General features: G+C 43.3%; 1 protein-coding gene across 1 annotated transcript in view; it reads left to right on the top strand.

Annotated features, from left to right (window-relative positions):
* Window positions 1-26,499, top strand: part of PTPRT (protein tyrosine phosphatase receptor type T) — a 95,220-nt gene that overhangs the window by 28,603 nt on the left and 40,118 nt on the right. The window contains exons 2-6 of the mRNA XM_053452927.1: window positions 21,468-21,578; window positions 21,845-22,110; window positions 23,377-23,458; window positions 25,740-25,855; window positions 25,981-26,155. Of these exons, the coding sequence (XP_053308902.1) occupies window positions 21,468-21,578; window positions 21,845-22,110; window positions 23,377-23,458; window positions 25,740-25,855; window positions 25,981-26,155 (750 nt within the window). The remainder of the gene's footprint in view (window positions 1-21,467; window positions 21,579-21,844; window positions 22,111-23,376; window positions 23,459-25,739; window positions 25,856-25,980; window positions 26,156-26,499) is intronic.

Here is a 26,499-nt window from a genome sequence, read left to right as displayed (position 1 = left end):
AAAAAGCCACGTCTTTTTACCGCGTGTCAGAGCCCCCCCATTCCATGCCTGCATCTAATGTGCTTTCTACATAAAGTACGGAGCGCGTTCTATGCGCTTCCTCCAATGAGGTTATAATCGCTGTATATTATGTAGAGGGGAATTGCAAATTCGAGCCCTCGTATATCTTACTCCCTCCCAGACGGATGACTCTGGCACAGAAAAATAGTAACAAGCTCTTAATTAACTCTGCCGAGCACAAAGCCCCTTCTAATTCGCAATCCAATTAAGGCTAATCTGCTGATGAGTATAATGAGGAAGCTACGTACCTGCTCTAGAAAGGTAGGATCTGTGTATTAGGTGGGGGGGGGCAAGTGTTCTGAACTCTGTTTGTTAGAAACAGATGAGAAATGTATATTATGTGTATTGGGAGCAAGTAAGAGGTAGGTGTCCTGATGTGGGACTGGCCAACAGGACTCCATACTCACCCGATCTGCCGGTCCGGCAGCAGATCAGGGGTTGCCGTGTGTGGCAGCGCGCTATGTGATCATAGCATGCAGTCTCCCATGTCCAGCCATCAGCCACACTTACACCATTTGGAGGCCGCTGGCCTTAAAGTGCCAGGACCAGCTCGTCATCCCCAGTCCGGCCCTGGTCGAGCGGTAGATGTTTGCGTGCTTATTGCAAACGTAAAGAGGTCTGTGTCATATTAAGACTGTGCTGCGGAGTAAGTAAAACCCCTTAATCTGTGAGACAAACTGTACAGGAGGGAATCATAACGCAAATTTCTTGTTGGGAGAGATGATTAAAAGCTGAGGATTAGTTGCCATTGCAATACCTACCAATACCTCAAATGGCTACAGAGGGACTCGTAGATTAATGTAAACAGATGCGCTCGGCGTACGTGTGATCTGCATTTTAAGATGCGTGAGAAGTAAAGCAGATATCGGGATGTTATCGTGAGCAATAACAGCACACATAAAATGCGAGCCCAATCGGTTATTGGTGGTCCACGCCAATGGGGGGGGGCTATTGAAGCCTGGTGGGGTGGAAGTGTCTGCCCCTGGCCCCTGACTGTCAAAGTTTTTCTGACAACCGGCTGTGGAGTGACTCCGTACCTTAGTGAATAAACCACAATAAAGGCGCCACCTCTGGCTTTGTCTACAAGTGTTCCCTCCACCTCTTGACAGCGGATCTTAGCGTTTGATGCAATTATCTAGTTGCCTGGGCACGGCTGACGGCTGTATGACTTCACACTGGCGTTTGAGACATCGGTTCCCGGTAATGGAATTATTTAAATGACTACACAATAAATCCCTGTTGTAGATTTTCACTGACTTGAATTTTAAGCCTTTAGGTTGGGTGGAAGGAAGGGGACCCTGAATAATAATAATAATAATAATAATAGTATATTCAGACACTTTGGAGCGGTTCCTGAGTGTGCCGGATGAGTTCTGATGCATTCCTGTTCCCCAGATCTCTCTGGAACGTCAGGGTGACCTCGCTCTGGAATAAATTGCCGGGGGCTGACGGCTGCTGGTTTAGCTGTCAGGACGAACGCTTTGTGAGAAGCCCTCGCAGGCAGATGAAGAACAGAGGCTGTGAACTCCATTAGTTGGCAAATTGCTGGTGTCTGTCATCTCCAGAGGGATGAAAAAAAACTCACTCTTTGCAGTCTGTCCTTTGGAGCTTACAATCTAACACCTGCCAATTTATTTCATAGAGTGGTAAACCAGTTCTGTAACATCACAAGGTCTAGGCAGCCATAATGCGCATTATAAGGTTCGCATTAATCAGTAGTCGGCGAGTTCAGAGTTTTCTGTACGTGGGTTTCCTGACACTCGGGGAAAATACTTCTCCTTTAACGTAAAACAAAAATATAATTTAATTCATAATTTGAATTCCGTATCCATCAGGACACACGTACGGGCGAGTTAGTGAGGTCGACACATTTTGTTTACCGAGACGAAAGGACTATTTGAATTTGGAGACGATGTATTTAGATGCTGCCAACACCGGCAGGTTTCCCTTATGACGGCTGGCCCTTATGTGCGCCCCTGCGGTATATGTTCTCTGCTATACATTCCAGGGGCGTAATACGGGCTCCGTACCCACGGGGGTGGGGCTTGGTGAGGGGCAGGGCTTGCCCTAGACAGCATAAGTCCATCAGGGGGTGGGAGCGGCATAGGGTGGGGAGTGGGTGTGCCTAAAAGCTGGTCCTGTGACCCAGAGATAGAGCATGGTGACCCAGAGAAGTTGTGCTTCGCCCGGAGATTCCGGGTAAAACCTTTTTTGGCCACTGGCCAGTATTGGGTTCTTAATTTCTAGGGTACGTTTTCAAATCTGATCATCACCCTATCTCTAAATACAGAATTTACAGCCGTTTTACACTATAGCATTAACCAAATCCCTGTTTATGTACAGTTTTTTTTTTTCTGCATTTCGTGATCGCATCCCCAGCAAAGCATGCGCAGCTAGTCATAGAGGACCCCCCCCCCTTAGCATTTGGTGCCGACCATCCTAAAAGTTGGCAGATCATGGCTGTCCAGCTTGGGGCAACCTCTGGCTGTCCGGTTGGGAAGGCTGCTGTGATTTGTAGTCTTAGCCATGATATATCCACAGGTTACCTAAAGTCCAGCTCAGTATAAGAAGGGTTAAATCTGTCCCTCTGGTTGCAGAGCATCGCGGAGCAGTGCACCGTGCCCCGGTCTTGCCGCAAGAAGGTTAAATCGTTGTTGACTTGCATTAACACAAATTACCTCATCTAATCTCCTTTTGGTAAATACCGGCTCCTCTCTCTCTCCTCCCTGGGTCTGCCCTCCCTCCTCAGGTAGTTAAATATTCCACTTCATTATTATGGTAATTGCTTCCAATTTCATGCTAATTAATTCAGCGGCACAATTCGCCAAGTCCCTGTGTTAGCCAAGACTTCTGGGAATCCGTGCCCTTTGGGTGCCGTACAGCGTGACACGCAGCGACAGCAATGTGTGTCCCTATTGTACACATAGCATTGTGCAACTGTATTAAATACACAAACACACAGTGTGTGCTGTGTGTTATCTTCTGCAAACACGCACACGGCTGCACTGTGTATCTCTATTGGGCTTATTGAATTTGTGGCAGCGCAAGGTACCACGCGTAGACTGTCCTGCCCCTCCACCGATGGTATATGGACTGTATATCTACCATCTAGCGGTGCAGGTACAGTGTTTGTACCTTGTGGGAGTATCTGTCATGCGCAGGCAGTTTCTTAGGTCTCAAGGAAGGTCGAGGTCTCCACAATCTCCATCACGGTCTCATAGGAGGGTTGGACCTTATTTTAGGTTTCTTTCACATGGAAAGGGTCAGGGAAGGAGGCAGCCCAGGAGAATGTATGGTTGTTGGAAAATGGAATATGAGTTCTGAAGACAGAAAAGATGATACACTATAGAAATGGTAGTGGAAAGTGGGATGTCCATGTGCAAAGAGGTAGCCAGTGTTTCCATGATGGGAATGTGCGTTAATCAGACATTTCTAGGTGTTAATGACAATGAGTTGTTACTTAATTGACTTTATCGTGCATTGTGAAGGACCAACCCTGCTGAGATTCTGCATTAACTGGAAAAATGATGGGAATGGTTGTTCAGATACTGCTTTAAGGCTGAAATATAATGGCATACTAGCCATCCACAACACCTTCGCTTCAAGCTGGTTGTAGATGCTGTGATCTGGATTCCAGCTGAATTGTAACCTATAGCGAATGTGAGGATAAGTAACTGAAGATGTGGCAGGCGGGGGGTTTGCGGCGTTATGAGCTTCTCTACGTAGTGTGGTCAGCCGTTTGTTTCAGTAGCCTCGCAGCACCAGCCTCTGTTGGTATCACCTGTTGCCAACTCTCTGTAGCCAAGAGACATCTGGATTCATCTTCACGCAAGCAGAGCATCATCTCTCCAGGAAACGAGAGCCTGTGATCTTGTGTTCAACTTTTTGTTATTTTACCTTTTTTTTTCTTTTACTGGAGGGGATAATGTTTCCATTTGACTCATTAATATTCCCGCAGTCTACTTTTTAAACTTCTATATACTTCTCCTGATGTCATATAACACTCCTTATGACTCCTCCCGATGCGCCGCATAACACTCCCTACGACTCCTCCTGATGCGCCGTATAACACTCCCTACGACTCCTCCAATGCGCTGTATAACACTCCCTAAAACTCCTCCCGATGCGCCGCATAACACTCCCTACGACTCCTCCCGATGCGCCGTAGAACACTCCCTACGACTCCTCCCGATGCGCCGTATAACACTCCCTACGACTCCTCCCGATGCGCCGCATAACACTCCCTACGACTCCTCCCGATGCGCTGCATAACACTCCCTACGACTCGTCCCGATGCGCCGCATAACACTCCCTACGACTCCTCCCGATGCGCCGTATAATCATTCCGTGTTATTGTACCAAGCTCTTCTGCATTTTGTAAGATGGTTCCTATTTCGCCATTGTAGGCTTCTCTTTTAAAAAAAATAAAAAAAAAAAAAAGCTCTAGCTACCTCTCCATGCAGATATAGAAACATTTAATAGGAAGAATAAATAGTTAGATTTTGTCTATCTTTAAATATTGTGTTTAAAGTTAAAATTGCATCTTGTACATGCAGAGGATGTGACAGAAGGATCCTCACGCACACAGTAATTACGCATCCCCCCTCTTATTTAATCCTCTCTTCCATTGTAGAGTTGATAGGCGTAAAAGGGTAATGTGGTAATAAAACTCAGCTTCTGTTCTGTGAAAGTAAAACTCCCATGTGTCGGATGATGTATATTTTATTCCCAGTGTACACAAAATCCTTGATATGTCCCTTTCTAAAGAAAAATACATGTGTGAATGTAGTGGGTACAGTGTATAGAGACTCTGACGACACCAAAAATGCCAACCAATCCTTAAATAACGGAGACACAGCGTTTTTTAATTCACCAATAACATAAACATATTAATATATAATAACCGTGAATAACTCCTTGCCAACTGTCAAGGGTAAGGGGAGATGGCCCCCTAAATGCCCTACTAGACTGGACTCCTCCTCACGATCACACTACTAGCCACCTCCCCCCAATTCTCTATACTTCCCCCACACTCACACATGGCCCTTGTCCGCCTAGCTGCGCCCTACTCCCAGTATTCGATCTATACGTTGCACAAACCACATGACAAAGGTACAGATCAAAAAGATGTATTGTTGGCACAGAAGGCTGGCAGGGTTAGGAAACAGGACGTTGTCATACTTGCGAACTCTTGGCCAGAGATTCTGGTTGACGCACGACTTCTCTAGATCTGTGGGTAACTACAGAAAATCGCGGGATGGCGTTGCGGCACACCACACTCCCACCTCCCCTCCAACGATTGTGTGTGCCTCACAATGCCCTCAATGTCAGCGTGACCGCCGTAAACATCAGCGGGACTGTCCACTGATCTCAGCGGCATCTCCTACCCGCAAGGGTGGGCTCCGAGTAGCCGGAGCCAGAAAGTTCCTAGGTATAGACATCATATTCTGACAGTCACAGTGATCATAGTAGCAGTGGAGGGGCAACTGGAGGTGTTGTCCTGCGTCAGGCCTAGGGCAGCTACCATGGTAAAAATACACCTCTGGGGTGGTATGTCAGAGGTCAGTGAACTCCCTTGTAACTGCCCAAATATATTATGGAGTTAACACCATAGTGACCTTACTGCGCACTGATGTATAACGTCATATCCCCGCACTCAACATGGTAGACAGTGGCTGGGGAGGTAAGTCCTGGAGGACAGCCCGGTGTGAGTAGTTTAGTTGTAGCCCCTCCTGTTGTGGCCCTAACTCACCACCCATTTTGGTATCAGCATTAAACATTAGACAGAAGTTCACCAAATACATAGTCCTTGTGACATTTAATGTGATAATCTTAGGCACTTTCTGGTGTGTGTACATAGCACAAAAATCAATTTCACACCCCCCAGGTTCCACCTCCCATCTTTTACCCAAGCGGCGAACATGGCGTGTTTTTAATATTTTCTGTTTATTTGAAGAACAAAACAAACAAACATTTTTATGATTGGAAAAGAAAAAAAAAAGACACTTCACGGGTCCGCTAGTCAAGATGCAGGTAATTTAATAGAGCGGAGATGGTTTCGCTTCAGTTGATTGAAATGATTTGGGACAAAGACACTTATCGGTTGTGAGCTGGAGGTAAAATTCCATACCCAGGGAGTGTAGACCCTTTAATACATCCATATATTACAGACAGAATGTAGAATTCACTAATTCTCCTACATTTCTATCATTTCATGTTTGGAAAAGGCAAGGTTGTGAATGTGCGAATCAAACACACGTAAAAGAGAGAGAATGTTGGATAATGAATTTTGAATATGTTTCGATGTGTTATATTTAATATATGGAGATATGTTTGTAGATTTCTTACCTCCATCTCCTATACATTCCTATAGACATTGTCTAAGCATTCTACCTGTCGTTCCTCATTAACACAGGGGGTCAGATCGCTAGTACCGAGTCCCCCTCATATCCAGTTAGCACGCTAACATCTATCATCTTTATCCACCAGCTTGCCCTTTTTCCATATCGGGCTCGTCATACAGTGACCCTTCTGCCATCAAACCTCCACAAAACACATGATAGACCCAAACCCAGCATCTTAATCTTACATACACTAAGGGGGTAGGATCGCTTGGCGCCCTAAGTTTTTATACCCCCTGTCCCCTACCCTTTGGTGGGAAACCCTTTTCTCCTCCTCAAAACTACCCCTTTTCCTTGGAACTCAACCAGGGATAATCTCATCCCCATTTGCAAAAGGAGGGGACATTTCCTCCAGGGCAATCAGCATTATGTAAGTCCTTCTGCCCAGTGACTCCAGGGCTGCCTGAATGTCATAAAATTGACTATGCACTGACGCGTTCTATTACTGGTTCCCTTTCTTGGGGGTAGATTGGTCATCTTTATTCCCTGTTTCATGTACTTCTGCCCGTTATGAAAAGGAAGAATGACATGGAAATAGTCCTTTCTATAGCAAGTTGACACACAGAAAAGAACGGCGGGGCGTGGAGTCTGCCCTTTGTACAGCATGTTGACACAAACAATTGAATTCCATTGTTGATTCCATTGTATGATTTATGACAAATGAACTCATTCTTTGATTCTCTGGTTTCCATTGACAACAGGGCACCCCAGAGTTACCGAACTTCTGTTTTAATGCTAATTTCTATTGCTAGGTGCCAATTCCACACATGATCTTCTGTGTACTTGTCATATATATCCGACTGCTTCGTGATTCAGTCTCCATTCTCTCCTCTCCCTCCTCCAGAAGTTGTTGCTTCTAAGCGTCTCCTCTGATATCTAAGGAGGAAAGGCTGTACTCGCCTCTGTAATGAGGTACCAGAGCTGCCTCGCTTACATCTAGAGCTCCTCTGATCCCTAGACGGGGAGATGTGAGAGGTGGGAAAAACAGGAGACAGATGAGAAGCCTCACTGACAACATGTAGGCCTCAAACAGGTTTCATGTAGCTTCTACCGGCGCCGGACCATGTTAAAATAAAGAGGGCATGAAACCAGCTCCACCGCCTGCCACCCTCATGGGCAAGCTGCCCCTCTGTCAATTCTTGGCCCACTGATTGCTAGGAGAGTCATTCTGTTCTATCTGTGACACCTGACAGGTTAAAGCACCTGTCCCATTTTTGTCACTTTATCTAAATTAAACTTTGCATCTGCACCAGGGATGTTAACATGTCTACCCGCAGACCTTGAGGTCTTTATTTGTAAATTAAAACACAATGTCTGAGCTTTAATCCAAGCAATCACATGACCACATTTGACACCTATAACAAAAACGCTGTAGAAAATCATGCAATATCTATAGAAGAACAGAAAAAAGGGACACAAAAAATCAGCTAAACTTAATTCAAATGTGTGCCTGGTCATAAGCAGGGGTGTGGCTAAGCCTTAGTAGGATGGGAAAGTTGAAGCAAGTGGCTCTAGTGGACAGAATAGTGGGTGGGGCCCAATGTGTCTCACCAATAGATGCAAGGACCACCCCAGAGGACCATGTGTGATGCCCGGAGCATTCAGGGCTGAAATTATAAGTGCTTGACATGAGTTTGTCATTTCTATGCCTACATATTCTATTTTTTATTTAAAAAATTACTTTCAATGGGTACATTTCATTTTTGAGATGATGAACACATGTCTGTTGATGTGTCAGACTGGAATCATTATTTTGTGTTTTCAGCGATCTGGCCAGATAAGAATTGATTGAGTTTTCTTTGCAGGATGAACGTTGCATTTAAACTTCATCAATTTGTAAAGAAAACACTTGATAAGATACAGTTTCATGAAATCTGACAACTATATTGATCGAAAAGCTACAACTACAAAAGTACAATCCAAGTGATGCCTACAGTTAAATATATTTTTCCACGTTCCCCCTCTGGACAGATACTCCATTATACTGCTATATATTTTGATGTTATTATGTTTCTATTTGCCTGAAAAGACCAACAATAATTTGAAGAAGGCTCTTGGCCTCCATACCGTATATTTGCACTGATGGTGCTTTTGAGTCATCAGCAAGAGGAGTTTGGAAATGAAAAATAAAACACTTTTATAATTATGATGAACCCCTCCCAAATCTCTCCACTTTCTGCCCAATTTTTTATATCTAATTTATAGGACACGCATTATTATTTGTTTTCCTTTTTTCTTTCTCCTTTCCGAAACTCTGGGTGGAAACCTCTTCTTCAAAAGTTTACGAGGGGCAGAAAGTGGAATTCCCTGCCATTCTTAGAATATGAGAGAGAGTTTTCACTCGCCTCTATAAGATAGAGTCCTATCGGAGGCACAGATCCTAGGAGGTCCTCAGAAAGACTCAAAGTATAGAAATAGAACATAGGGCTGTGGGTGACATTAGGAGATCTGGGTAGGTGTACCTTTCATCTATAACATTGGTCTTTCACAGACGGTGCTCACAAACAAGTATCATCTGCTGTGCATGTAGTCCGTGTGAGTATAATAGGGAAAGATCATAAGTGGGATCACTAAGTGATTCGGCACAACTTGATAAAGACCTCATTGTGAGGTCGAAACGTTTTCTGTCTTCCTTTAATAAATCTGCCTGAGCTGGAACCCTTGAGTGCCTGGAGCCTTTATTTATTAAAAAATGTTAAACATTTGTGTTGGGTTTTATGTAATTAAACCTTCAGAGGAAAGTCGCAGATCTGCTATGGTTTCTAAGAAGTGGAACAGCGCCTTTTAAAGTAGTTTTAAATCTCTAAACTAGTTCCTTGTGTTTTGCCTTAATTGGCCGCGTATATAAATGAAGAACTGTTTGTGCTATTGGTAATAGTGTAACGACAAGAGTGATACCACCATTCATAGCGCTCCCTTTTCACATGTAATTACTTACAATTATTGTCGTGTTGCCATGCAATCAGGAATGTATAGATCAAGAGGGGGGAAAAAGGGTATATCTAAAGTTTAATGTTCTAGATGCAACTCGGCAACCAGAATGGTGGAAATTAATTTTTATGTTTTCTTTTTTTTTTTTGAGCTATCACTTATTGTTATTGTTAATTTTATTGTTCGGATTATTTTGCTAAAATTGTTTCTCCTCTTGATTTCTACATTGTCAGCAGTTCTTTTAGCAGAATGTGTAGCTTGATTTTGTTTTATACACATTGTAAATGCTGCATTATGTTTGATAGTATCTTTAACTTTATGAATATATTTTCGCAGCGCCTCAAACTCTGCAAGGTGGCCGTATAACAATCCTAAGCCAACGCTTTATTGTTCAATAGAGCCAGGAATAATAACCTTAAAAACGGCCTTTCTTCTCACATGGAATTTGCTATGTATTCTAAAAACCCTCTGAAAAATGAAACAATTTTCTGCTTAGTATGAAATCATTTACGATTTTTTTAAGGTAATGAGAGGCAGCACATTATCTGGAGCAGCGCTCAGGCTACCGCAATGCTTTATTTTCCCGTATGCGGGGCTTTTAAATCATCTTTGAGCCTTAATAGTCATATGCTAGTCCACGCGTCAACATTCTAGACATCAGTGTCTGCTGCAAAACCTTTCATAAATATACCTTTTGTGTAATGCGTATATATTGATGTGTCAGACTTTATGTAGGAATTTTGTTATTGCTTTTATCGACATAGGCATAGAAGTAAATGTGTTTAAATATGGTTTTGTCCTCGATGGAGGAAGCGTATGTCCTTATTGTAAGTGTACTGATGGTGGATGTAGGGTTTTAGCGGTTTCTGGCAGAGCTCTCACTTCAGCGAATAATGGAAAATCCCTATAGAGCTAGATGTGCTCCTCAGATGCGCTCCTCGGGTACAGGTTGGCCGGGAAACTCAAGTAGGAGCATCCTTTTGCTTCTAAACTGACATGGTGTCCCAGTTCTCCCAGTGAACGACCTCCCACAAGCCCCTATTTAGCTGGAAATATCACAACTAATTGGCTGAAAAGAGTAGAAGGACGATGATCGGAGGAGCAGATGCAACAGAAGGCTAAGGCAAGATGATGGGAGGATCAAAAGGCCGGTTCATGGGTAGAGCAATGGGATGGGAATGGGACGGACCAAGCTTAAAGTTTGTACCGGGCCCCAGGATTTCTGAAGGTTCACGTATCCTACATTGGATGTCTTTCCTCCCAAGGATTGGGCTTATGTTTTCTGCCCTATAAATACACCCTGCACTATGACAGCATTTCTGGCACTCAGGGACTCTCTCTTCTCACCTGTGACTCACCTGGCCATGTTCTACGACGTCTCGCTGGTCCGCGGTAAACATTCCAAGAACCTCTGCAGCCACAGACACTAGTCTAGCAACAGCGGTTCCGGGCCACACTATGCATGTTCTGGAGCGCTGCTCTGTGGAACCTTCTACTAATGGCTTGCGAGCACCCAGTTCATCCTCCATAACACGCTGGTTCTTGCTTTGCTATTCCCACTGAGCACCCATCCCAACATTTCAAATGTTAAAAGTGTGGCGTTTTGGTTTTCAGCGTGGGACTGTTTAATTTATAACACATTTTCCGTTGTTATTATGCACATAGGAAGGACAGGGTATTCTGGGTCCCGAAATAGGGACTAACCCTCCTAAACCTGGACACATGGCTTGTATGCTATCTGCTGCAGTGCACAGTTTTATTTATGAACTAAGAAACATACCTTGACATTTACCAGCTATACTGAGAAAAAAAAACCCTGCCGCGTACAACTACGAGGTGCTTTGGGATGAAAGAGCTATCCCAGTAAGTCTATTAGTGCCCCGGAGAGCGTTATCTGCATGAATGCCATGGTAACACCAGGGTAAGTTAATTTTGGCCGGAGCAGAAACTATTAAGCAGAAGATGCCTTCTCTGCCTTTAGGGGCCAATATAATGGAAGGATAAATATCTCGAAAACCATTTAGTGCAGGAATAAATAGCAACTAGCTGGAAGTATGTAGGCAGCTTTTAGTGTTTCTTATTACAGAGGCAGCCGTGCACAGGTTTCTTTCTACAGGGATCGGTAAAACCAACCATGTTCGCTTCATGCGTGTCCATGTCGCGGTGAGATCCGAAGAGTGTTTCACTCGGATCAGTGAAGTCACGTTTCGTTCATTGAGCAAATAAAGCCGTAAAAAATGAACATCTATTAACAAATCATCAGTAAAAACTAATTCACACTTTTTTAATAAAAAAAATATATAATATATATATAATGTATTTCTAATTACCCTATTCAAGCCATCTGTGAAAGTATCACCTTCTGTATATGTTGTAACATACTAATACGACTTTGTTTCGTTGATTGGGTACATTGTAATGGACATGGAGAGGGAGTGTTAGAGCGTCTGTGGATCTATACATCCTTACACGTTCATTTAATACTGAATCCTGCAGTGCCTGGTTCATGGAATTACTAATAATAAAATAAGACGGCCGGGTACGCAAAGTATTATTTTTAATTACATCGGGGGGAAATTCAGTTGTTTAATAGAACACTGTAGTCCCCCATATTCCATTTTTATTTCTTAAAGAGTGCTGGAGAATGGCCGGATCCAGGGAGGAACGATGGGGCAATTACCCCCTCTGAGAATCGTGACTGTCCTGGAATATGGAGGGTTTGCCACTTTATGGCCCTGATTTCCAGGAGATGGTGAGGCTGTATAACATTGTGTTGAATAACTCTGGTAGTAGCACAGCAGCTAGTGTGTTAGTGTTTTTGTGTGTGTGTGTCTGGGTATGTTAACGTTTCTGACTGGATGTGTGTGTTAGCATGAGTGTTTGGGTGTTAGTGTGAGTGTCCGTGCGTATGTGCCAGTGAGCGTCTGGGTGTATTGTGTGATGGTGTGTGTGTGTTAGTGTGTGTGTCTGGGCGACAGATATAAGTCTTACTTTCTAACTTTAATAACTAAAGTTACCTAACTAAAATACCTGCGCCATTTTGCATGCAGTAAAATAGGCTTGAGTCCATGCAGAATTGACTCAAATATGTATTTATTTAACATGAAAAGAGGGCTAGAGTGCTCCTTTTAAAAATAACAATTATTTAGATTAGGAAATAAGGATGACTGTTCATCTAGGAGCTTCCTTAATTTTGATGATTATCTGTTCCACTCCATCATATTAATATCATTTGGGGGGGTCTGCTTAAACAAGGAATTAAAACCTACCCTTTCTTCCACATAATTAAATAGTCTTGTGTCCCACCTAGAAGGCTGGCAGCCCATTGACTGCACATAGACAATCCTAGTTTCACAGTGAGCAGGTATATTTTTAGGTCTGGAAGGACATGAAGTTATAGAAGATCTTTGTAGCCCGGGGTAAGCATGATGTCATAGTTAAATACGAGCTGAATGAAATGAGGAATCACAACTCCCACCAATGATGATGATGTCTGAGGCCACTAAGAAAAATTGTTATCTTCTAAGGATGCAGGACGGAATGTTTGCAGACATGGTTTTGTGAATTAATGATCTAAAGCAAACTCAACTTTACAATAGTAGTAGGGATAGTGTGTGTGACTGCCTGGGCAGCTGTGTATGTGAGCCATGCCTCGTGTCTCTGCCTTTGCAATTTCTTTAAGCCTCGCTTGCTCTGCGTAGCCCCACTTTCCACGATGACTTCATTTCTTCTTGTTGCGCCCCCTCCCATGTCCTCCACTGGAGGCCACAGGTGCAGCTTGGCACCGTCTGACACTTACTGATATCTGGAACTGGGATGGGTCCCTGTGGGTTCCCAAAGTCCCTAAGGGATGACCGAGGAGGTAGACAGCAGTGGGGGAGCCACGATACTGCAGATGCTGCCACATTTCATTCAGATCAGAGGATCAGTAATTAGAGCTTAAGGACGCAGAGACGCACAGATCCTGTAAAACCATTCTAACAGATGTTCAGCACGAGGAATGGGGTTGATTATAGGCCATGTGAGTGCCAATCTCTATGATATAACGAAGTGGGTGAGCAGATAATATTTGGAAGAGGGTGGCATCAGGGTATGTAAATTAACCCTTGACAGCCTTACATTGTTTGCGAGAACCACATAGGGGCTATGTCTCCCACATTACTTCTGTGCATTGGAATTTAAGACTTATAAACAAAAATCTGTGTTCCGGAAGGTTCAGGAGTGAAAGTAGGCGTAGTGCTCGATTGTCTGTATACAGAACTTCCATCTTCCTCTAAAGATGCAGAGTGAATCTACGCCAACCACAAAGGGAAGCTTCATCTGACCCCGTATAAAAGCCATCTTAATGCTGCTAAGTGCTGTCTGTGAGTGTTAGAAGTGTACTCTCGCCCTCCCCTTTATCCTGCTCAGATAAGACTTTGAAAGGATTATCTGTAGTGAGGAAAGAACGCATATATTAGCAGTAAAAGCATTTTCCTGAGGTGTGGAGAAAGCTGTAGAGCAGACACCTTGGTCTAAAGTAGCATGAGCAGGTCAGGCCAGGCAAGTTGGGGAAATCAGAGCAGACCTGGCTGGAGAGAAGACAACAGACCAGGGGAACAACCTCAGAACACCACAAGACGCCTCAAACTGTCCACTACATGGAATGCTCGTTCAGATTAAGTCTTGCAGATAATGTTGTAGGTACACCCCGAGGGGTTCTATAGCCTCTTGGTGTACTTGGTTAATATGGTTTCTGTAGACATGTTGAGCATCTTGTAATGACTTGTTTCCTAGTGCAGCTCATACAATGTGCCTAAATTCAGAGTTAATTACCCTAGTCCCACATCTCTGAAATACAAACCCAGCTTTAAAACATCGTCCGTGTGGGTCAACCCAACTTAATAAAGCAAAACCCTAAATGCCAAGTGCTTCGCCCATCACCACCAAGGTATCAAACACTAAAGCCAGTAAGCCAGAGTGGGAGGGGCTTCAGACAGGTGGGAGTGGTTAAATAAGGCTTCCTCACCCCCAAAAAAGAAAAGGGTATCCACAGAGACCCAGGAACCAGCGTTTCACCCAGAGACTCCGGATCAAACCTGGACGCTCCGGGGAATAGGTATCAAGTGATTGCAGCCCCATTAGTAAGACCCTAGACAACTGTTTAATTTGCTTATAAAATGGTACCAAATATGAGTTCATCCTTATTTTTGGGGGGCTGGCCTTCCTATTGCAGTACAACGTTAATCAGGTGATCTGTCTATAACCTAGAGGATAATATCGTAGATGCTGATCTTCATGTTAGGGCTTGGAAAGCAATATTCAGTGATTAGATCCTTATTTAGGAATAAAGCAGAGTGAGTAATTTTAAGACAAAATCGGGCATATGTTAAACAGATTAAACTCCACAAGCTAGCGCAGTTTTAATTAGCAAGCAGTAGTGCGCTCCTGGGTTATTGCAACAAATTTTTAATATCAAAGAACATTGAGAGGTGGCGTTTATCTTTTTTATTACCCAAAAAAATATCGAGGCAAGGCATATCTCATTGAGGTATGATGAAGCAGTGAGTGGTTATTGATGTGCCGTATTTCCAATGGCAGTGATGTTAATCAATGATAGAATTCAGGGTAATGTCGCAATAAAGCGTGCTTGACATACATATTGCACACGGATTTTAAAAAAAATGCTAAGCAATGAACATTTTGTATATTTTTATATTGTTGAAGCGCAACCACTGCCTCCTCTGTGAATTTCTATAAGCAATGAACGTATTTGCTGGAATATTTCGATGCATAAAGATTTGTAATATAGAAAAGAACATTACAAGCTTTATAGAATGTCTGGGATTTTAGGTGATTTAGACATTAGTGGGAGGCTTCCATGGAACTTTGAAGATGCTTTGAGTTATAATGTACTAATTCCCATGTAAACACGGACATGCGTAAGTCAGCTTACTGCTACACATTGCAGAAAACCCATATAACCCCATCTAGATTGTAAGCTCCTTTGAGCAGGTACCTGTTGTTTATATATATTTGGGCTCTCTACCCTATGTGCCTCTTCCCTCCCCTGATGTCCTTCTTTTCTGGGAGCTCATAAGCTATAAGTGTGTGGGCCACTTCGGCCCATCTAGCCTGCCCATAACATATACATTTGCATTTGCATAATGTATACATGGATAGAGAGAGAGTTAGAACGTACCGTATGATGATAGTTTTAGTCTAATTGTCATGAACTCATGAACAGTAGGGCCTGTTTTCCATCTCTTGCATCCAAGAAACCTGTTCATGTCATCTGTCATCAATGCTACCTTGTCCTCAAACAAAATAAATCTGTCTAAAAGACATAGGAGCGATGATCTGGTCTTATCTTCAGTCAAAGACACGTTTAGATGTTCTTAAAAATGAATATTCAACATTGGGATAGACTGAGCCATTAATATAACAGGACGTTTTGGCCAAAAAAACTGTTGTGGCTTCTGCTCTGATGCTAAATGTGATCCAAATTAGACATTTTGGCATGAAAACAATCCAAAGCATGTTTCCAGATCCATAAATAAAGGATAAATGGATGGGAAATCAATGTACTTGACTGGCCATCAAAAAAAGCCAACCCTCAAGCCAATTAAACATTTATGATTTCAACTAAATCAAGCATTTTTCTAAAGAGGAACCAAGAAACGGTGACATTGGGAAGACAGCTTTGCATGAATTTAAGGAAAATATTTGGGCCAGATAAACCTTTTTTTATAAATCCATTGCGTAAAATCGAAGGTCTCTAAGGGCTCAGCTATAACTGGGCTCTTAGTCTCCCCGGTTTCTTTAGCTCTAGTGGTGGAACATGGAGATCTTTTTCTCCATACGCTTTAATCCCTTCTCATGTACTTTCGAGACACTTGAGACTCATTGTGTTGGAGAATGATACACAGCGCACATAAACAAGAGCGATAGGAAGGTGATTGATCCATATAGAAGGTTTTGGGACAAACATGGAACAGATCCTTGGAAAAAAGTAAGGTTCAGAGACAGACAGGTAGTTGTGACCTAGGATAATAGAGTAAAGTCCCCTTCAACATGGTTCCATTGATATGAGAGTGCTTTTTAAATACCATAACCATGATACCATAAGAATGACCCCAATACATACCCGCCACCAGCTAAAAATGTTTAAATGGATGTGGATAGAGGTGCATCCAGGGGCTTTACCAAGACTTTGAAACTTATTGATTTATGTAACTAAGAATATAGTTTATAAAATGTTTATAAACACATTATTGTGACTTTTAGGGCTGTAGAACCCCGTGACACCGCCATACCCTCCAAACATTCTGAGCTCCTAGGAAAGAAGGGCAAAAGGGGAGAAAAAAGGGGACAAGGGGGTATTAGAGCTCCAGCGAGGGAATGGGGGCAATTGAGAGGTATGCCTCAAAATCTTAAAGAAGACAACTGGTATTGGTATATACAGGAACTGATTTATTTTCTGAATAATGCTTTCGTACAATCAAAATAATTGTATCCTGGGTCCCAAAACAGCCATAGAGCGTTTATTTATTTTTACTGGTGCTTTTCTAAATTATTTTGACTTTTTTTTTTAATTTTAATTGCTAGCAGTACTATAAATTACATCGTCAAATGATCATGAGCACACTTGCAAATCCAAATTAACATGAAAAAAAAAGTAAATGAGTAATTCTTGAGCTGCGCTATAATTGTGCATTGCCCTATGGATATAACATTTCGGAGAGGAGTATTTAATCAGCATATATAGAGAGTGCAACGCGTGTTGCAAATCAGCCACAGCTAATTTGCTAATCTTATAGGTGAGTGATCCCGTCCCACAGGGCATTCCTTCAATAAACAGTTCGTGGATTAAACTCCAGTGGGGTTGGGGTTTTTTTTGTTTTTTTGACGGCTACGAATGCCTAGTGGCGTGTGACGGCGAGTATGAGCAGATGCTAGTAGTCTGGGTAAGTATGAGCGAACACTTAGACCTGTGGGTATCAGGGTTATAGTCCGTATCAGTAGACCAACTCATCCTCTCATATGCCCCCCCACTGTTCTGCTTCTGCTAAGTGGAACAGTGGAACTGCCCCACAAATACCGTGACTGTTGGGTGGTATGGGTTATACTGAGTCTGGCGAGTGTGAGTGCCTCTATTTCATAGCGTATACAAGAAGACAGAACAAATGATTAAAACATAAATCTTTTCTGGTCCGTTTCATTTCACATACATGCCGCGCGAGACACAAAGGCTCCCGGAGAAGCAGCCAGCAGAAAAATAGCATTTCAGCGCATTACAGTCACGGGAATCACTTGTCTCGTTGGCTCTGCATATTTGTAAATGAGGGTGAAAACAGGAATCTATGCTCCACTCAACCGTGTTTCTTTCTTTTTTCCTTATCTCGTGAAGCCGCAACTAAATTTAAAAAAAAACAGGTTGGGCAGTGAAAGCTCTCCAGCTGTCGTTGGGCTACCTTTGTCTGGCTGAGGGTTCTGGGAGTTGCAGGCTAAACATATTTCGTTTTGACTCTGTGTACCGGCACATCCAGGTGTGCCTGGTATATTGTAGAGAAAATGTGTGTTTGTATGAGCCTGGCAGGGATGTGCGATACATCGTAAAATGTAATGGCTTTTCCCCCATGCTTTCTTGAAAAGCATCCATTCCTGTTTTTTTACAGCTTTACACTGAGAAATTGTACATGAACATACAGGCAGTGTGTCCTGATCCACAAACCCAGCACTGTCTGAGCCGGGGGTCCCCGTTTAGTCGATACAGACCCAGCGCTGTCTGAGCCTGTCCTGATAATCTACATTAGGGGGTCTCTGTTTAGTAGATCCAAACCCAGTGTTGTCTGAACCTGTCCTGATAATCAGTCTGTAATAATGTGATATATTTGCCAGGCTACAGCTCAGTTAACATCGGGCTGCTGTTAAAGGGTTAAGATCTTTAGTCTGTTCTATTAAAGGCATCCCACGTGCCTGCGCATCTGCTAAATTAAATTAGACAATTAGAGAGAGCTTTTAATTTATGCCAGTCTGGCTGCTACCACATCCGCTGGGCAACATCAGAAGCAGTTTATCGAGTTTATAATTTACTCTGCCACAGAAAGGGGAAGTATGGGGGGGCAGTAAACGTTTCCATGTAACTGATGGCTGTAAATATACGCAGGACAATCTATAGGTTCTGTATACTTGTAAAGCCACTCAAAGGGTAACATATAAGGTTATTGTGAATTAAACTTAATTGGGGCGTTTGTGTAAATAGGGATTCTGCTTAAAGTGGTCTCATCCTCCTAGCAACCAATGGAATGGTCCAATCCCATGGGATTTCATTTAGTTGCTATGGGTGAGGACAAGATATTATTTATTATTATTTATTGATTTATATAGCACCATCATATACACTCCCCCCCCCCCGACATATCAGGCGTCCAAATTGGGATGGTAAATGTGGGGTGGTAATAGGTAGGGGGGAGTGGTTTAAAGGCTCAGCACCACCCACTGAGCTCACACTTCCGGCCTCCACGCAGGGCTCGGGTTAATGCGCCAGGAGCATACCAGGGAACACCGCGGGTTTTGCCCGGAGACTCCCAGGTCACCGGAAAACTCCATGTCGCAGGAACAGCACTCTGACACGCCCCACTTCCCGCCCATTTGTGCCTTAAACAGCGTCTTTCCCACAACTTCAGTGGGACCGCTCCAAAAAATGTCTGCAAGACCGCCCACCAACCTCAGTGGGACTGCCCACTGACATCAGCAGGACTTCCTGTCCGCATCCCACAAAGGGGGCTCTTGGTAACCGTAGCCATAAAGTTCCCAGGAATGGCGATGAGATGGCCACATGGGAGACGGTCGGCAGGAATGCCATCATCATTCCATAGCGCTGTACCAGGTGTCAATGTACAGCAAGTGGTGCGTCACATCTGTGTAGATAGTTTGGATTTAGAGAAATAAAATGCTCTGCCCCAACTGTCCTACAATCTAGAAAATTATGGGATTATATAATAAATTGATCCTGGTGTCAATGCTGATTGGGCGTTCCCACTTGTTGCTATGGTGATTAGACCACTCTTCAAGCTTTTCACCAAAATCATGTTTCCTACATAACCCTCAATGTATCCTGAAGCTTAGTTCTACATGTCAGGAACCAAATCGAGAACCAAGTGTCGCTCTTCTGGTTTTCCTCCTCAGTGCCCCAGAACCTCATATGTTATGCACAGCTGATCATCGGCTCACCAAACATCCTAAACTTCTTTTTTTTTCCCCAATTCCAGGTAAATGTATTCACGGTGTGATCTCTCACGCTTTTCATTGAGCAAAGTCCTCAGACAATAAGAGATTTCCTAAATGAAGACATCAAACTAAGATACAATCTGAAATTGGTCATTAAGAACTATTTAACACATGAGACGATCACGCTGCGTTAATACTTTAATGATTAACAAATGCTCTTTTTCTGAAATCGGCCCCGTAGGATGTTATCATTTCATCTTTAATGCTGCTTTTACACCTAGGAATCGACTGCCTCAACGCAGAAACTTCTCAGAAGGCTTTTTCTGCTACAATGGCAACAGAGCCCCCCCCCGTATCACAACCACGAGTTAGAATTATCCAGTCGTGGTAAATGTGACGTCACCGGAACAATAATTTGACGGTGAATGGGAAAAGTCTGGCAAAAGCAGGGACTGTCCCATGAAATCTAAGAGAACTGGCAAGTCAGGACACAACCAGGCTGTCTGTCATGGCAGTGTAGTCATGGATGATGGGAATAATAGTAGTACTTTAACAAAAAATAAAAGGATCGTGGTTACATTTAGTCTAACGCATTCTGCCATGACTGCCCCCTTTTTTGCTCTTGTAGTGTCGTGGAAAGTGATTTTGCCCCCGTATTACCGCAGCTGAGTTATGTTATGTTCAGATGTACGCAGAAGAAGTCCATACCTTATCACAAGCTTGATTTCAGGTGCCTTCCTTACAAGGTCACGTGTAAAATGTTCTATTTATTCTATAAAAATCCATTTTTTGCAGAGCAGTAGGTGCTATAGAAGATTATATTGTTCACAAGGCAGAGTAATTGCCCCTATCCTATTCTTGACGTCCAATGGAATACATTTAGTACAGTATCAAGTGACCAACAGGGGGGCAAGAATTGAGTGCTAATGCACTATCCACGCTCTGCGGGCTCCTTCAGCGGAGCATTATAGGTCTAAACGCATGGCTTTCATTGAACTCTTTTTTAAATTGCTTGACTATCTAGCAATAATCAGGGAACATCTCAGCCAGGGAGAAACGGGTTTCTAGATGCTAGCAAATGTATAGATCAAAACATGTTATACTAAGATATGTTCCTCAATGTGTGCAAGGCAAACGAAAAGAGATATTACTACTACCCATGCCAAGAGCTCCTTAATAGGCTATCTTTAGCTGCTGCATCGCACTGTGATAGTTTTTCTGAAGGCGTAACAGCATATGTTATCCCTTCGCACGTTCTGGAGTTGTAATTCTGGATACCGCTTCTGTTCAGTGTGTTTTGTTCTTCTTCCCTTGGCAAAATGTGGACACTAGCATCTACTACTACAAGCATTAAGCACTTTGCACCATCAACGGGGAACGTCTGCTTCGGACCTGGAATGATCTTGGCCAACCCTGGGATTTTCTGTTGATCCATCGCTGTGTCCTGCAATGTGTGTCAAAGTGTCGTTAATAGCAGCCAATGCAATAGTTCTTGCGATACTCAGTATCAGATATTAAGTGATACTTGAGTAACGCTCAAAACTGTTTAGCCTCATCTCTAGTTTTCTGCCACGTGTCCCTCTTTAGGAAGGAGAGTCCATCTTCGGGATGACGGCCCTGTTTTTAAGAAACTTCTACTACTCGGTGGTGTGTGATGTGTTCAGAAATTAAATTGTGTAAATAAATTGCAACGTTCTGCTAAATGCCTTTATCAGTTACATTAAATCTTGGAAAGGCTCTACCCTCCAGCCATGACCCTGAAGTGTCTCTCTTTGAGCATCAGCAATGTTGGGGGTTGTGTAGTATGGTGTTCCATGCAAAGCTTGATCTTTCCTGCTTATATAGAATTCATTTGGCTTGCAGGTGGATGCACCTTTGAAGAACATTATGGCAGCTGTGGCTACAGCGTGGCTTTGGGCACCACTGGCTTTACGTGGGAACAGGTGAATACGTGGGACCCCACTGTACCAACAGGTAAGATAGTAATACAACTAGCGCTAATCACAGGACGTTGGAACAGGATGATTCTGAGTTTAGTTTCTCCATCTCGTTCTAGTTTTTTTTCCTGGCTTGGACTTGTTCATTCTCTTTACTTCTTCAACTTCATATTGTTTTGTTCTTTTTTTTCTTTTCTTACCATTCTTTCTCCCCACCTTGACTTGATTCCTATCTCAACTTTTTATCCACTTCTCCCCATCATAAATTGTGACCTCTCTCCCCATAATCTTTCTTTTCTCCAGGTTCCTTCATGCTTGTAAACAGCTCTGGCTTTGCTTCTGGGCAGAAAGCCCACCTCCTCCTCCCTGTACTCAAAGAAAATGACACCCACTGTATTGATTTCCATTATCACATGTCTGGACGTTCAAGTCCAGGTACCCTCAATGTCTATGCAAAGGTGAATGGTGGACCTCAGGGGAATCCAGTGTGGAATGTGTCTGGAGTCGTGACGGATGGCTGGGTCCGAACAGAACTGGCTATCAGTACTTTCTGGCCCAACTTCTACCAGGTAAGACCACAAGAGCCCCACTATGATAACATTTCCAGGACAGCAGAAGAAACATAATTCTAACACTACTCCTTAAACCTTTTTACATTTTAAAATTAATTTAGGTCATTACATGCCACGGGCAATATGCACAATAACTGCACTGAAGGCGACGTATCCACTGCATTTATTATAATAATATCGTCGATTTATATTTAAGCACAAACAGGTTCAGGTACATATGCTTGTATACCGAGTTTAATTTTCTCAAAGTCATCCAAAGCAAAAAAAAAAGTAGTTTGCCTGCAATACAATTAAAGTAGGAGCTGACTTCTTAAGTCTCCGGCCTGTTAGGATTTCCGTAGCTAATCACCGTACTCTGTAGCCTGAGGGTAGCCGACAAAGTAGCAAATGGTTTGCCGAGGAACATGGAGTCATAATTCAGTATGAGCTAGATAGCTTCTTGCTGGGTACACCCGCTCCAGGTCAGTGCAGAAGGAGCTGTAGGAATGAGTGTTAGTAGGTCTATGACGGATGAGAGGTCTGATGGAAACACTTTGCAGAGAGAGCCTGGTGTTTCCATAAATCACATAGACAATGACGGGCCAATACGTGTTCAAATGTTTGATCGTTAAAACAGTCTGATGGCGTATTGGCCTCTACGGCCATAGCAACCTGCTGATTCAAAGAAATTCACGTTACGTCGAGTAGGTTGGAAAGGGACTGCAACTCAACAGCAGAACTCCATAAGCCCGTTGAGGCTGACATACTCGGGACTCAATTTGATCGCCAACTCCATCAACAGACCAGCTTACAAAGTGGACCACTCAGTCCCACAAAAATCTTCCATGACAGACTCAACGACCAACTCGACAGCTGTTGAGTTCATCTTGACAGTAGCTGAACAGCTGTTGAGCACAACTCGGTGTCGGCGGGACCCAGTTTAATGGCACTCGACTCAACAGCATCTAGACTTTAGTGAATAGGCAAATCGCAATCAGAGATGGGTGCTGTTCAGTGCTTTTGAGCAAAGCCCCCACTACGTTACCTCTGTAACTTGACTAACATAGAATACGTCTTCTATTTAATGAGAAGATGCCATAGCGTGACTCCTCTATACACAGACACACAAGTATAGACGCATAAGTATTTAGAAACCCTTCCTTCAGTGATGCCCATGCAATTACCCTGTTAATGTCTTTGGCACTCGGGCAGCTCTTTCTGAACATTAGCCTTCCAGCGATATGCGGCTGAGTGGTGATTCCCAGGCTTGCTGTGTCTCCGCAGATCATATTTGAAGCAGTTTCCGTTAAGGATCATTCTGGATACATCGCTGTGGATGAGGTCCGCGTCCTTGCGCATCCATGCCGTATGTACAATAGCGAGAAGTACTCTGCTCTTACTCCTAATCTTGTGTGTGTGTGTGTGTGTGTCTATATATATATATATATATATATATATATATAATGTTTTCTTTTAAGGTACAGTATCACGTCCACAAACTCAGTGAAAGTAAATCCTGCAGTTTTCACTTAATGTATAATAAACCTGTAACTATGCATTTATTACCACGAAAATAATAATTTGTAATCCGTGCAATGTTGCCAAAACCCTTAAAACAGATTTGGGGCTGGACTGTCTCTTTTAGATGGATATCCTATCATTTGCACCGTTATCTTTAATGGCACAAGATTCTCTTCGTAACGCTGTAACGTTGTCTGTTAGGGCTTTAGATAAGGGAATTTCACAGTGTTTAACAAACACCATATGTTTGTTTGGATGTGTGATTTTCTCTCTGTGCCATGAATGAAAATGGGGAATTTATTTTTCTTCGCTAAAAAAAAAAAGAAGGTAAATGACAGAGTCAGCCTGTTAGATAAATACACATATTAGTGTGACCTGATGTCTGTGTATTAGGAGGAGGGGAGGGGTAGGTGTCCTGATGTCTGTGTATTAGGAGGAGGGGAGAGGTAGGTGTCCTGATGTCTGTGTATTAGGAGGAGCGGAGAGGTAGGTGACCTGGTGTCTGTGTATTAGGAGGAGGGGAGAGGTAGGCGTTCTGATGTCTGTGTATTAGGAGGAGGGGAGAGGTAGGTGTTCTGATGTCTGTGTATTAGGAGGGGAGAGGTGGGTGTTCTGATGTCTGTGTATTAGGAGGAGGGGAGAGGTAGGTGTTCTGATGTCTGTGTATTAGGAGCAGGGGAGAGGTAGGTGTTCTGATGTCTGTGTATTAGGAGGGGAGAGGTGGGTGTTCTGATGTCTGTGTATTAGGAGGAGGTGAGAGGTAGGTGTCCTGATGTCTGTGTATTAGGAGGAGAGGTGGGTGTTCTGATGTCTGTGTATTAGGAGGAGGGGAGAGGTAGGTGTCCTGATGTCTGTGTATTAGGAGGAGGGGAGAGATGGGTGTCCTGATGTCTGTGTATTAGGAGGAGGGGAGAGGTAGGTGTTCTGATGTCTGTGTATTAGGAGCAGGGGAGAGGTAGGTGTCCTGATGTCTGTGTATTAGGAGGAGGGGAGAGGTGGGTGTCCTGATGTCTGTGTATTAGGAGGAGGGGAGAGGTAGGTGTCCTGATGTCTGTGTATTAGGAGGAGAGGTAGGTGTCCTGATGTCTGTGTATTAGGAGGAGAGGTAGGTGTCCTGATGTCTGTGTATTAGGAGGAGAGGTAAGTGTTGGTGGCTGATAAGTGTGTCTGATTTATATGTATATAGCGGATGGGGGAGTATGATCCCGTTGGTGCTCTTTGTATACAGGCATCTGCTGTTTGACGTCTTTCATGCTTTCTTTGAACGTGTGCCAGGCCCAGTAGAGCAGGTTGTAATTCCCTGCCTGTAACTTCCTCGCTAACTATCTCAGCATCTATTCATTTGGTCGGCAGCCTAAATAAATCCATTTCGGTCTCTGAAACAGAAGTGGCAGTTTTTAGAATTAGGCCAAACTCTTCCATTTTATGGTCCGTCCACATCCCAAATTTTTTGGTAGAGCCTTAAATTTCAGTTTTCCCTGAACGGATTCTGAAAAAGCTCCTACGGGACACTCGCCGTCATTCTTGGTGGCATAATTTACTGAAAGGTAACTATTTCAGAACACTAAGGGGAACAAGAAAGGAAAAAAAATATAGCAGAGTGGATTGAGAATTGGTTTATTGCTCTTTTAGGAAACTTTAAGGTTTTTCTTTGTTTCTAGACTTGCTGGAACATTTTTATAACCTCTGCTGTTTTTCTGAATCTTCTTCCTGGTTGTATACCTTTCCACACTATAGATGGCGGGGGGGGGGCGGTCCCTGGTGTTCTATTGTAAAGGGATACATAGACCTGTTCCAAATGGCTCGCTGGCCATGAAGAGTCCTGGTCACCTCCGCCGGGGCTTACATTTGCCATTTCTTTCTTGTACTTATGTTGGTAGGGGAGAAAAGGGATAATGAGTCACGTTGATTTTTAAACACCTTTTGGGCATCCTGGACGTGACAAATGAATCTAAATTAAAAGAAGGATGTCCACCTCTAGACTTCAGACCTCCAGAGAAGGTTATATTAATGTCACAATCCTTCTCTGGAGTTGTCTGAAGCATTGCCCCATGGTGGTTGCACACATCATACACCTGAATCTCAGAGGGGACGGCACTAAACTTCTCCTCAATTTCTTTTTCCAGGGAATGCTCCCCATTTTCTAAGGTTGCAGAACGTGGAAGTCAATGTCGGCCAGAACGCAACCTTTCAGTGTATTGCTGGGGGCAAGTGGTCCCAACACGACAAGCTATGGCTGCAGGTATGTCGAGCTTTGTATGTAGATCTTTGGTATTCATGATTCAGCAGAACATGGTTATTTTGAGTACGACCATCTTGTTTTATAATCACCTTAACTGATTCTATACATTCTACTAATTCTCCTAGCAATGGAACGGCCGTGACACAGCTCTCATGGTGACCCGGGTAGTGAATCACAGGCGGTTTTCAGCCACGGTCAGTGTTGGAGACACTTCCCAGCGCAGTATCAGCAAATACCGCTGTGTCCTGAGATCGACAGGAGGCTCGGGGGTCTCCAACTACGCTGAGCTCATCGTGAAAGGTGAGAAAAGAGAAGGCAGCACTCAGTCTATGAACTTACTTCCAAACTTTGATGCGCCCCTCCAAATCCACTACACTACCATATTTGCCCCATAGACAAACTATTGCCCTGTATGCAAATCACCTCCACAAGAATGCCAAACACTGTCCCAGTCTCAATCTGCTTGTTGTCCATGGTGTGGCCTGAAGTTTCTTCTATAATCCCTTACAAGCACCACACATGCTGGAACATAGTCCTCTTATAATAATTCATCATGACTCAAGAGGTTCTCCTAATCATATGACAATATTATCACCTATTCTCTAAAAACTGGTCCAACATACGGTGATCCAGCGGATCATAAC

This window comes from Spea bombifrons, chromosome 13 (genome assembly GCF_027358695.1).
Source record: "Spea bombifrons isolate aSpeBom1 chromosome 13, aSpeBom1.2.pri, whole genome shotgun sequence".
NCBI classification, from domain to species: Eukaryota; Metazoa; Chordata; class Amphibia; order Anura; family Pelobatidae; genus Spea; species Spea bombifrons.
Note: the sequence above shows the minus strand (reverse complement) of the source record. Positions and strands in the feature narration are given on the sequence as shown.